The sequence below is a fragment of the Myxine glutinosa genome, chromosome 2 (genome assembly GCF_964187855.1).
Source record: "Myxine glutinosa chromosome 2, kmMyxGlut1.1, whole genome shotgun sequence".
NCBI classification, from domain to species: Eukaryota; Metazoa; Chordata; class Myxini; order Myxiniformes; family Myxinidae; genus Myxine; species Myxine glutinosa.
In genome coordinates, this window is record NC_136262.1 from 139238038 (window position 1) to 139250856 (window position 12819).

Below are 12819 nucleotides of genomic sequence, written 5' to 3' on the forward strand. Positions count from 1 at the left end.
ACAAGTGGCAGAACTGGAGCGACTGTACATTTCCCTGGAGACTGTCGAAAGTGACACTATAGAGTCTGTGTTGCAATCAGAGTGCATTCATTTCATTGACAATAGATTGAATCAGGAAAGGAATAAACTTGCAAAGGACTCGAAAACCAGTGCACTTTGGATCAACTACCAGCGTATGTTGGGAATTGCAAGGGCACTTGTGGCAGCTGATCGGACGGGGTCCTGGGAGATGCATCTCCAAGCCATATCAGCTTGCTTGCCGATATTTGCAGCTGCTGGCCATCCCAATTACCTGAAGTCAGCTCGACTCTATCTCGAGAAGATGCTTGCGTTAGAGGATGACAACCCTGAGGTTCATCAGAAGTTCCAATCTGGTTATCATGTAATCCGGCGCAGTGACCAATACTGGGCTGGCCTAGGCTCTGATCTTGTGATAGAACAGACATTAATGCGCTCACTGAAAAGCCAAGGGGGGCTGACTCGAGGAAGTGGGATGTCAGAGCACCAGAGAGCAGTTTGGACTCTGTCTTCAACCATATCGTCCTCCTACAACCTTGCTATGCAAGAACTGACCTCGAGTAGCTACTCAACAAGTGAACAACATAAGGAGTTGACAACATCCAGGGTGAGTCGAGATGAAGCTGATCGTGGCAAAGTTGCCGAAAAACTGGACAGCTTCACACCATTTTCTGATGACAAGTCATTGCGCAATATCATCACAGGGGTTACTGCAAATGAGGATGTCAATGTTCATGACCTATTCAAAGTAGGTAGTGACATTGTCAAGAAGATGGATGATCACCCAGCTTACTCCTATTCACACAAAAGGAGTTCTAAAGCCAAGACACTTGCATTCAGCAGGGCAGTCAAAGTTGCTGAGGACCGCACAATAGATCCAGCGTTACTATTCCAGAGGTTCTTAGTGGTGTCACAGACGGGAGATCTCCAGATAGGTGAAGTGATGAAATATGAACTCTGCCCATACCCAATGTCTCTTTTTGAGGCAAAAAACATCCTGCGCCAGCCAGATAAACCACAGTTGGCGGAGGCAATAAGGAATTATGCTACAACCAAATCTGACAATGCTGTCAACCAGACAGTTCCAGGAACAGATCACTATGTTCTTGACGGGGGATCACTTATTCACCGCTTAAAGTGGACAGAGGGATTCACCTACAGTTCCATTGCAGATGAATATGCCTCATTTACAGTACGACACTATGGCAAAGCTACTGTTGTGTTTGATGGTTATGAGGCTGGGCCAAGCACAAAGGACTGTTCTCATCAACGTCGGAATAGAAACAAGAATGCCACCAAGGTTAACATTACGGAGTCAACAAAATTTGTTGGGAAAAAGGAGGACTTTCTGTCGAATGAGTCAAACAAGCAGGCAATGATACTGTTGATTATAGAGGTGTTGCACAAGGAAGGCTGTGAGGTGATCCAAGCAGAGGGAGATGCTGATGTTGAGATTGCAAAAGCGGCCGTCGCAAATGCGGCTTCCAGATCTACAACCCTCATTGGAGAAGATACAGATCTCCTTCTCCTCCTGCTCTTCTATATGGTGGAGACAAACTGCATTGAACTCTATTTCCGTTCTGACACGGCAAAATCAAATGTCTACAATATCAAAGTCCTTCAGCAGATACTTGGAAATGCAGCCTGCAGAGATATATTGTTCCTTCATGCATTAACTGGCTGTGACGCAACGTCTCGTGTCTTTGGGATTGGAAAGAAGTCAGGGTTTCAAAGAATCATCAAGAAAGAAAAGGAACTGATAGACAGCTCAAAGGTGTTCTGTAAACCACAGCAGAGTCAGAATGTTATTGAAACTGCAGGCTGCAGAGCAATGGTGGCATTGTTTAAAGCAAATCAGAACGACTCATTGGCATCGATCAGATACAACATTCTCTGCAAAAAGGTTGCAAGGGCTAAGGCATTTGTCACTCCTGAAAGACTGCCACCCACATCCGCTGCCTGCAAGTTTCATTCTCTGCGGACCTATTACCAGGTAATGGAATGGATGGGCCTTTGTTGTGGAATGGAGCCAACGGAGTGGGGATGGAAGGTAGAAGGAGGAAAACTTGTTCCAGTGATGACAGACAAAAGCCCTGCTCCAGACATACTACTTCAGATGATTCACTGCAACTGTTCAGGGGGGTGCAAAACACTAAGGTGTTCATGTAGGAAGCATGGATTAGAGTGCACCAGTGCATGTGGACATTGCCAGGACAGCAACTGTGACAATATGAGTGTTGAACCAGACATAGAGGAGGAGGAGGAGGACGATGAAACTGGAATCTAAGACTAGAAGGCATATGGTACTTCCACATGTGTCAAAATTGTCCAATTTTTTATATGTTGCTTTCCATGTCATAGACTGGCAGAAACAATCAAAGAACATATATTTGTGCAAATATTTACTTTAAATTGCGAATGGTCTCAGGATTAGCACTGCATAAACTACCAGCAACGATCATAATACAAATATTGGTGCAAAATTAACTTTAAATTGTTAGTGGTCTGATGATTATCAGTCAATTTTTTTACGTTTTATCTGCCGGCAGCCATCTTGTTTTCTGACGTCACTGAGGGACTTTCCCATGCGTCAAAATTGTCCAACTTTTAATATGTTGTCTTCCACTTCATAAACTACTAGAAATAAGCATAAAACAAAAATTTGCAATTTTTTTGGGGTCAGGCAGTATATTGACCCGTCTACTGATGGTATGTAATCGCATAGTGACTGGTATATAACCGAAAGGTTTTCAGAGGCATAAGTGTATGCAGCACTCACTGCGTTGCCCTGATGAGCCCCAAAAGGGCGAAACCAGGTCAGTAACTTGTGAGTTTTACATGCACTTATGACAGTATCTGAACTAAGATCAAAATTCTGCTCTGTCAGAGGGTTCTCTTGAGAGCTTGTCAGGCAGAGCGTATGTACATGGCAGTGATGTCATTACGTGTGCTCATTGAAAGCTGGAGAACTGAAGATATATTTGGATATATATATATATATATATAGGTGTGTGTGTGTGTGTGTGTGTGTGTGTGTGTGTGTGTGTGTGTGTGTGTGTGTGTGTGTGTGTGTGTGTGTGTGTGTGTGTGTGTGTGTGTGTGTGTGTGTGTGTGTGTGTGTGTCATAACCTTTTTCTTACCATTTGAGTTTCGTCATCAAATTTTCACCAAAGTTTTATTATGATAATATAGAGAAAGCAAATGAATAATTTTGTCAAAAGGTCAAAGGTCAGTGTCACATAAAATCATCAATTTTCATCCAATTGACCTGAAATTTCAAGTTACCATTTGAGTTTTGTCATCAAATTTTCAACAAAGCTTTATTATGAGAATATGGAGAAGGAAAATCAATAATTTGGTCAAAAGGTCAAAGATCAGCATCACATGACATTGTCAATTTTCATCCAGTTGACCTGAAATTAAGAATTTACATATCGGTTCACTGAATTGGTTCACTTATCAAAAGATAGGAGTTGATTGTTTTGTTTTATATATATATATATATATATCAAAAGGTCAAAGTTGCATAAAATTGTCAATTTTCATCCAGTTGACCTGAAATTTAAGGAATTTGCATATTGGTTCACAGAATTGGTTCACTAATCAACAGATAAAAGCTGATTGTTTTTTTCCATCTAAAACTCAAAGGTTAATGCTGCATAAAATCATCAGTTTTCATTTTGCATATTTTTTAAAACTGTTTTCGTTATTTTGAGCATACAGAATAAGATCTGAATACAAACGGATGCGGACGGATTTTTTCAAATTACCATTGCTTTATTGTGCGTATGTTTTCCTTTCCCTTCACAGTTTATGTCGTGATTGTTTTGTTCTGCTTGGCCTCTGCAATGGGATTATACAAATGTCTACTTCCTCTTGTTGAAAGGCTCCCTTTGAAAACCTACGAGTGAGTGCCTTTATGCACTAATATTATGGTAGAAGCTTTCTCTCCTTCCTGTTTTGCTGCTTTTTTCATGATCATAAGTTTTTTGTTCATGATTATAAAAGTTTTCATGATTATAGATTCTCGAGAACCAGTCTACCATGCGTGCACAAGCTTCCACAACCCCAGCTCATCGTGTTGGCTGCCGCATGCCTGAGCCTTTCTGCCACCTGGTTTGTCTTCCGCCATGATGACCGGTGAGTTCCTTGGAATTCTAACCACTAAATTGCGCAGTCATTCATCGAAAACCTGATGCCACCTGTGAAGGGCTATTGGTATTGAAAGTGGTGTATCAGCAGTGGATGTTTTGGTCAGGTTTTCACTATTTATGTGGACAGCTCTTCCCATTATCTTAGGTTGGATTAGGGATCATGCCAGGAAGTAATATTTAAATAATGTATTAAATTTTGCAAGCAAACTTGCAAAATTTTATATTCTACTTTGCTCATGCAATTGTGATTTACACGATTCTGGTCCAACATTTTCTTGGCATGTATCTTGCAAATGTCCTTTTTGCTTTTGCAAATCCCTTTGAGTGTACAAAGCCAGAACAGTGTCTCTCCATATCCATAATCTTCTCCTAGCTCCTTAAAATGTTAATTCTCATTCCTATGTTTAACATTTTCTCAATGGATGAATGAAATGAATGAATGATCGTTTTTAAGGCCATTTTCCCCGCTGGAGCGGGGATTAGCCTTGCGGGCCCCATGACAATCATGGTTCCCTGTTTGAGGCAATGTTTTTATGGCCGGATGCCCTTCCTGACGCCAACCCTTGGTCACGCTCTTACGATGCGCAGGGATACGGTGTACCTATTCTAAACCGGGGTACACACCGGGATCATTCATCCCAGCAAGCTGGTACTCAATTTGCCGACCTCGGAAGGATGACAGGCTGAGTCAACCCCCCTGGCGTTAATTCAGCGATCGACCGGGATTCAAACCCAGGATCCTAGGATCCCAAGCCAGCACCCTAACCGCTAAGCCAACGCCAGGCCAGATGTACTTGTATAAATTAACTACAAACTCTAATGATTCAAAACTATCATGACCTTCAACAAGGCTCTTGTTGGAACCATAAGGCCTTTCTGAGGCCTTCGTATCCAAGATGTGGCTGTACGGACATGGTGTCGCACCATTCAAAACCAAAACTTTATTTTCTTGTTCGACAATGTCGCTGTTTGACTCCTGGGATGCCAACGGCACAATTGGTGTCATGTTCCTCCATTAACATATTCACTGCATTACAAAGTCTTGTTCATACGAGCTTTGTGGAGGATTTGGAGTCAGTTAGATGCTGGATAATTGCAGATTTTGGGGAGAGGGTGTTTGCTGACATGTGGCATTGCACACGGCTGATGCTGACCTGTGATGGCAGGTGGGCCTGGGCTTTGCAGGATCTCCTGGGGATGGCATTTTGCCTCAACATGATGCGGATGGTTCGCATTCCTAACTTTAAGGTTTGTTCATAATGCTTCCATTTGGAAGTTTGCATTGTCACCTGATATAAATTGTATGCATTGGTTCAGAGAATAAATGTACGTCTAAGCATTCACGTGTATGATTTGTACTCTCCTAGGGATGTTTGATCTTGCTGAGCTTCCTGTTCTTTTATGATGTTTTCTTTGTCTTCATCACTCCTTTTCTGACAAAGGTATGTGTACATCAGCATATATCCATGTCCTTTTGTTAATATATACAATACATCTTTGTTATTTCCATAGTTTGTATTCGCTTGTATAATTACATTTTTTTAAATATGAAAGCAGATATTTTAAACTAACTTCCAAATGATACCTTGTTGCTGTTTCCATTTGAGCAATGTATCACATGATACCATGATTTCAGGTTAAAATCGCATGTCCTCTATCAATTTGTCCAGATGTCCACTTATGACATTCTGCTTTCGATCGATGTTCAAGCTCTGCCATGAGCCTTAAACCGAAAACACTGGTCAACAAATTTTAACTTTTAAAAAATCATCAGAGACCTCAATAAACTTCTCCAAAGTGTTTTTTTTGTGGTTTCCCAAAAATGATTTTACTTTTTCTCTATCGCATATAGTTTTCGAGATATGATACCCACCTGTTTTTGCCAAAAGCCCATTTTAGCCAAAAGTTGCAGTCACGGTCTTTTGTGCGAAAAAAGTTGAAATGTGTTGCCCATGCATCCAGAGTGGATTAAACTATGAATCCTGCAAAAAAGAAAGCATTAAACCAAGGTATTTATTTCCAAAAACATCACCTTTTTACAGGGAAACACATCAAGAATGTGATTAGAAACACTGTGCATGAGACGTTCTTTTGTGGATCCGTTCAGTGTTGTAACAGAGCATCCAACACTTGTCGGCTATTATACTTTCATTCCAGAAACCTTGGTACCGGTTTTCCATTGCTTGCATATATTGATGAAAACGTTCTCCTTGTTCATGACTTACGGCACCAAGGTTGTCGAGGAAAAAAATCTAGGTGTGAGTGTGAAAAAAATGGAGCTTCAATGACATTCGACAACCTGTCGCGATAAGCAATGATCAAGTTCTCGACTCCATTTTTATAAACTGGTGGCTTGTAGTTCCCAATTTTTTTTGGCACAGCCAGGTGAAGGATCTCCAGGCCTTGAGCATCAAGGCAGTTTTCAAAAGTCTGGTCTTTCATCAGTTGTCTAATTTGCGGTCCAATAAAAATTCCTTCTTTCAGTTTGGCTGTAGTGATCTTGGGAAATTTTTCTGCCAAGTATCTAAAGCCTCGAGTCATTTTTCCCTATTTTTTTTGACAAATGCCTTAATCAATCCCAGTTTTATGTGGAGGGGAGGAAGAAGAATCTTTCCGGGATCTACCAGTGGTACATGCTGGACGCTGCACTGCCTGGCTCATATGCGACTCTTTGACCCCATTCTCGTCTGCTGTAATGATGGTCTGTTGCCCTGCTGTCCCATAAACAAAAAGCCACAGTACTTTGAATCCTTGCAATCCCATCAGCATGCCAATAATTTTAAGATCCCCACAGATGCTCCAATTGTAACTGTTGTACTTGACGGCATCCAGAAGTATGCCCATGTTTTCATGAGTTTCCTTCAAGTGAGCAGAGTGTGCAATGTGAATGCAAGGTTTCTGATTCCCGTTGTATAGTAGGACAGCTTCCAAGCTTCTTTTGGATGAATCAATGAATATACGCCATTCAAATGACATGTGTACTTGAGATGGGTTGCTAAACAGACCATCTATATAATTGCAATAGCAAAGGGGACCAATAGCAAAGGGGACCAATAGCAAAGGCAAAGGGGAACATTCTCGCCAGAGCTTTATTTCTGCTGCGACAGTAAGATACCTTGATGCTGTCGTCGAGTAGTCCTTTCTCTTGGAGTCTTGAGGCAAGAAGTTCTGCCTTCTCTTTGGGAAGGGCTAGATCTCTTATGAGATCATTGAGCTCCTCTTGGGTAAACAACTCTGGTCCAGCTGTTTCAACATCAGGAGAGTAATCTGAATCAGCCGAATCATTGTTTCCACCATCTGCACATTCATCGCATTCCAAATCGTCAGACACCGAAGCAATTCCGTCCATGGGGGGTATTGGAACAGGAACTGTGTCGTTGTGAGGAATGGATCTTCTTGCTGAGTCTAGGTTTGGGTAGATGGTTTTATGTTTCGTTTTCTTAGAGAATCCAGCAATATCAACAAAACAAAAGTAGCAATCACTGTAATGATCTCTTGGTTCACGCCATACCATCGGTACAGCAAACGGCATTGTTTTTTTTTTTTCTTCCATTCAGCCAATCTCTTAGTCAATTCGAGCATGATGTGCAGATGCTATGTGGTGCCCACGTCTTTTCTTGGTCTCCCAGTTGGCATCCAAAGTATGAATGATCGTTTTAAGGCCATTTTCCCCGCTCGAGCGGGGGTTAACCTTGCGGGCCCCATGACAATCATGGTTCCCTGTTTGAGGCAATGTTTTTATGGCCGGATGCCCTTCCTGACGCCAACCCTTGGTCACTTCTTACGATGCGCAGGGATACGTTGTACCTATTCTAAATCGGGGTACACACCGTGATCATTCATCCCAGCAAGCTGGTACTCAATTTGCCGACCTCGGAAGGATGACAGGCTGAGTCAACCCTACTGGCGTTAATTCAGCGATCGACCGGGATTCGAACCCAGGATCCTAGGATCCCAAGCCGGCACCCTAACCGCTAAGCCAACACCAGGCTTGGCATCCAAAGTATAAGCGATATATTTTCTTGAGATACTTTGTGACTTGGATGTAAATGATCCACACACGTAACAAAAGTTGTCTGGTGAGTTTTTGCACCTTCTCGGCATTATTGCTTGAAAAACTCATCCAATTCGTTTCTGTAATGATCTGGAAAAAGCAGAAAAAGTCATTCGAAAATGGGTTTGAACAAAACAAGTCAGAAATATTTGATAAACCACCATAAAGTGCCACAAAGAAAGAAATATACTCTATAAAACTAATTAATTAAACTCGACACACCATAAATATATTCAAAGCCGGTTATCATGAAAAGTATACATGCTAGAAAAAAAGTAAAAAAAAGATTTGGAATTGGCATCCAAAAATCTATTTGAGGCACACAGAAACATTATTGATGATTTTTACTTGTTGACCAATGAAATCGAACGACTGCATGAGGTTCACGTAACACAAACTGCAGAAAACTTGAATACCACTCAATCTGTGATGTAGCAAAACACTATGGGACACGAGTATCAAGCATCACGTGGTAGCCATAATTGCTCAGGGACGCTCTCCTGTTCAGGCCGTTGGTGCTCCTATGGTTGGTAGCGAGTGCCCCGGAAACAGTGACGGAAAGAGAGTGGCAATCATATATGTGGGAAAATTGCATGCTTGGTCAGGGTCGCCCAGATGGCAGAGCACTGGTATGGTTTTCCAGAGGACCTAGGTTCGATTCTTGGTCTGGGCATGTAATTTTCCCACATATATCAATTTACTTATTTAATCCTGTTAATTTATTTAATAAAAAGTATATGCACTGTTGAAATATGCAAAAGATGTGAGTGTCAATCATTTCAAGAAAACCATGAACTGATATAACGGCTAAATCTGCTCTTCCAGATGTCTTTTGGGTCATCTGGGTTTTTTTGTTCTTTGGGGATTTTTGGGTCTTTTTGTTCGTCGGAGTTTTGGGTCATCTGGGTTTATTTTTATTTTTTATTTTTTTTGTATACAAGATCGAGGCTCGTTTAAGAGCTAGCACATCAAACACATATTAGCACATAAAACACAAAAAACATAAACGGATATGTAAAACAATAAGGGGAAGGGGAGACAGAGAGAGAGAGAGAGAGAGAGAGAGAGAGAGAGAGAGAGAGAGAGAGAGAGAAGGAGAAGGAGAAGGAGAAGGAGAAGGAGAAGGAGAAGGAGAAGGAGAACATGGTACAAAACAAATTGGCACTACAAGGAATTTCAGGAATGAAGTCGGGGATTTTTTGGGTACTCGGGGACTTTTGGGTGTCAGGGGACTTTTAGGTCATCAGGGTCATCTGGGTTTTTTGGGTCTTCGGGGACTTTTGTGTCATCAAGGACTTTTTGGATCCTCAGGGATTTTTGGGTGATTTGGGACCTCAGGGACTTTTGGGTCCTCGGGGGTGTTTTGGGTCCTTGTGGTCTTTTGGGTGTCAAGTGTTAAAGGGTCTTCCAAGGTCTAAGGGGTCTCAGCAGTCTAAAGGGTTCAAAGGTACATTTAAATAGTACGTAATTGATTAATAGACGGCAAAAAGACAGACACACACACACCTTATCCATTTATAGTAGATACGGTATGCCACAATGACAGGATATTTGAGTACCCTCCGGCTTTCCTTGTATTTCCACGTACGTGCTGCTGTGCTGCTTATTTCCATTCCCCCATCTCTTATCACCTCCCAAACCCTTTTTCCATTTTCTCCCCAAGCTATATCCTCTCCCTCCTTTTCCCTTCCCTTATGCCCACCCACTATTTCATAAACAGTTGGGATCACCTGATCAAGATCGCGCTATTTATAAGATTGTTGTGTATAGATGTAGCAAAAATTAACTTGGGAGTGTGCAGCACAGCAATGATGGACCAAATGGCCTAATTCCCTTGTTTCGGTTCGAATAAGATAGTGCAAGCACTCGTTAAACTCAGAAACACCACATTGTGTTTATGCCGATGTGTTGTTGAATTTCATGAATTCCGGCCGAAACTGAGAACACTTTGTATATTAATTACTCCCGCCTACTTCGTGTGTGTGTGTGTGTGTGTGTGTGTGTGTGTGTGTGTGTGTGTGTGTGTGTGTGTGTGTGTGTGTGTGTGTGTGTGTGTGTGTGTGTGTGTGTGTGTGTGTGTGTGTGTGTGTGTGTGTGTGTGTGTGTGTGTGTGTGTGTGTGTGTGTTTTCGTGAACAAGATATCTGGAAAAGTTCTGAACGGATTTGGATGAAAATTGGTGGGATGATTGCCCTTGGGATAAGGAAGAATTGATTAGTTTTTGGTGAAGCTCAGGATATTATTCCCGATCCAGGAATTTTTTGGGGGAATTTTTTTTTCTGTTTTACTGCATTAAAGCTTTTATTCTTGTTCTTAAATGATGTTTTTCTTCTCTAATTCCGAGATATATCAAAATAAATTCTCTGACAGTTAGGGCCTACTTTCTTTTTCATTTATTGTCCCCCGTCGCACCGCGGAGCGAAAGGGGGACTATGGTTTTCCCCTTTGTCCGTGTGTGCATGTGTGCGTGTGTGCGTGCGTGCGTGCGTGCGTGCGTACGTGTGTGCGTGTGTAAGCGAAGGACCACATTCGAATTTGGTGTGTGGGTGCAACCCACGTCAAAATCCAAGATGGCCGCCGCCATGTATGTCTGACGCCATGTGTGTCTGAACCTTGTGAGCGGAATATCTTGAAAAATAAGCGAAGTATCAACTTCTAATCTGGTGTGTGGGTGTATCTAGGCATAAGGAAGAACGCTATTGAAAATTGGGTCGCTACGTCAAAATCTAAGATGGCCGCTACCATATATATGTCTGAACCTTGTGAGCGAAATATCTTGAAAAATAAACGAACTACTAACTTCTAATCTGGTGTGTGGGTGTATCGACGCATGAGGGAGAACGCTATTGAAAATTGGGTCGCCCCGTCAAAATCCAGGATGGCCGCCTTGCGTCTTCCACTTTGTCAACTCGCATCACTTCACCGACGGGGGACCTAGGCGTAACGCTTGTTGTTTTGGGGAGAGGGGATGTGAAACAAAACGTATTATTCCAACTTGACCCACGGCGGGAGTATGCGCTCTACTGAGTGGCGTTCTAGTTTTGATTCTGTAAACGGTAAACGGAATCTAAATATTTAGGTGCAGTAGGTTTGATTCCCGACAGACAATGGCTTTGGCATTTAGGAGCTCAGAGGTCCAAGATAAGCTCTGCCCTTCCCTGTCGAGGGGGCACCCGACAGACGATGCTGATTGGTCGTTCAAAGTGTCATTATTTCATGTTTTTACATACATTTCATTTGGAATTGAAAGTTATATCATGACTCATTGATTAGAGAGCCTCCCACTTAAGATACATGTCGATCTATGGATCTTTATGATGGATCTGGCTGTTGCTACTGTAAGTTTTCAGAACAGAATTGTATCGAAAATACAAGTTAAAATTTGTGCTTTTATTCCTCAATACCTATCCACTTGTGCTTGCTTACCTGTAGTCTGGTGAGAGCGTCATGATGGAGGTAGCTACAGGACCCTCAAACTCGACCGCCAAGGAAATGGTGAGTTTGGAGTTTCCTCATGAATGTATCAGCATTATTTTTCAACACATTTTCTGCACATATAACAAACTCGGTGCCAATCACTTGGCTCACCTAAGATGGTTGATGGAGCCGATAACTCTAACTCATTGGCTGATCGAGCCGATTACTCTAACTCATTGGCTGATCGAGCTGATAACTCTAATTGGCTGTCCGAACCGATAACTCTAACTCATTGGCTGATCGAGCCGATAACTCTAACTCTTTGGCTGATCGAACCGATAACTCTAACTCATTGGCTGATCGAGCCGATAACTCTAACTCTTTGGCTGATCGAGCCCATAACTCAACTAATTGACAACAGAGGCAGGACGTTGCTCTTGCAGGGCCCTCATAACTACAGTGATCGTGGTGTAAGGGTGAAACCGGTCGGTCAGTTGACGTGAGATACCTGTTGGGTCATTGTGGTTATGCTGATACCTTGTTTAATTTCATCAGTTGTTAAAATTGCCTCTGGTAGTTGCGCTTCGAGTCCAAACTGTATTCCGAATGTGCAGCTCACCTTTTCACAAAACTGTCAGCGGAACGTTTTATTTCTACATACATGTTTTCTTTGACCTCAGCTAATGCGAAACCAAAATACAGACAATCATCATACTAAAATCCGCAATTTGATGTCTGTCTGTCTGTCTGACCGCGATACATTCGGTCGTTACTTTTCCAATCGAAATCAAACTTGACAGGTGGACGAAGGGTCACACGACGGAGGTTGTAGCGAATTAATTTGCCCCTCTCCTCCCCTTAGGGGTTTTCCGCCTTGGGCGAAATCCGTGTTAAGGTGTGTAGACAACATATCGTGGCATTTTTCCAAGGCCGCTTCTAAGAACAAAAGTAATAACAACATTAATAATAACAGCATAATGTTAATGTTATTACAAAACAATATTAATACTAACTCGTGAGATACCCGTGCTACGCATGGGTGGGAGGCCAGAAGCAAACAGGCAATGCAGATACGGCGAATGCTAAAGCATGAAACCAATAAATTCCACATTCCTGTAGCACCTTCAGTCACACATCAGACATGGACAGCAAGTTTGTGAAAGACTTCCATGAAAAA

At 42.1% G+C, this 12819-nt stretch overlaps 1 protein-coding gene across 12 annotated transcripts in view; it reads left to right on the top strand.

The window, feature by feature from the left end:
* LOC137421208 (signal peptide peptidase-like 2B) overlaps window positions 1-12819 on the top strand; it is a 142223-nt gene that overhangs the window by 106890 nt on the left and 22514 nt on the right. For all 12 annotated transcript variants that reach the window (XR_013622386.1, XR_013622387.1, XR_013622382.1 and 9 more), the window contains exons 7-11: window positions 3829-3925; window positions 4042-4158; window positions 5339-5420; window positions 5540-5614; window positions 11658-11720. Coding sequence is in view for 5 of the 12 variants with exons in the window: in XM_068107029.2 (XP_067963130.2) it covers window positions 3829-3925; window positions 4042-4158; window positions 5339-5420; window positions 5540-5614; window positions 11658-11720 (434 nt within the window). In the remaining 7 variants the exon portion in view is untranslated. The remainder of the gene's footprint in view (window positions 1-3828; window positions 3926-4041; window positions 4159-5338; window positions 5421-5539; window positions 5615-11657; window positions 11721-12819) is intronic.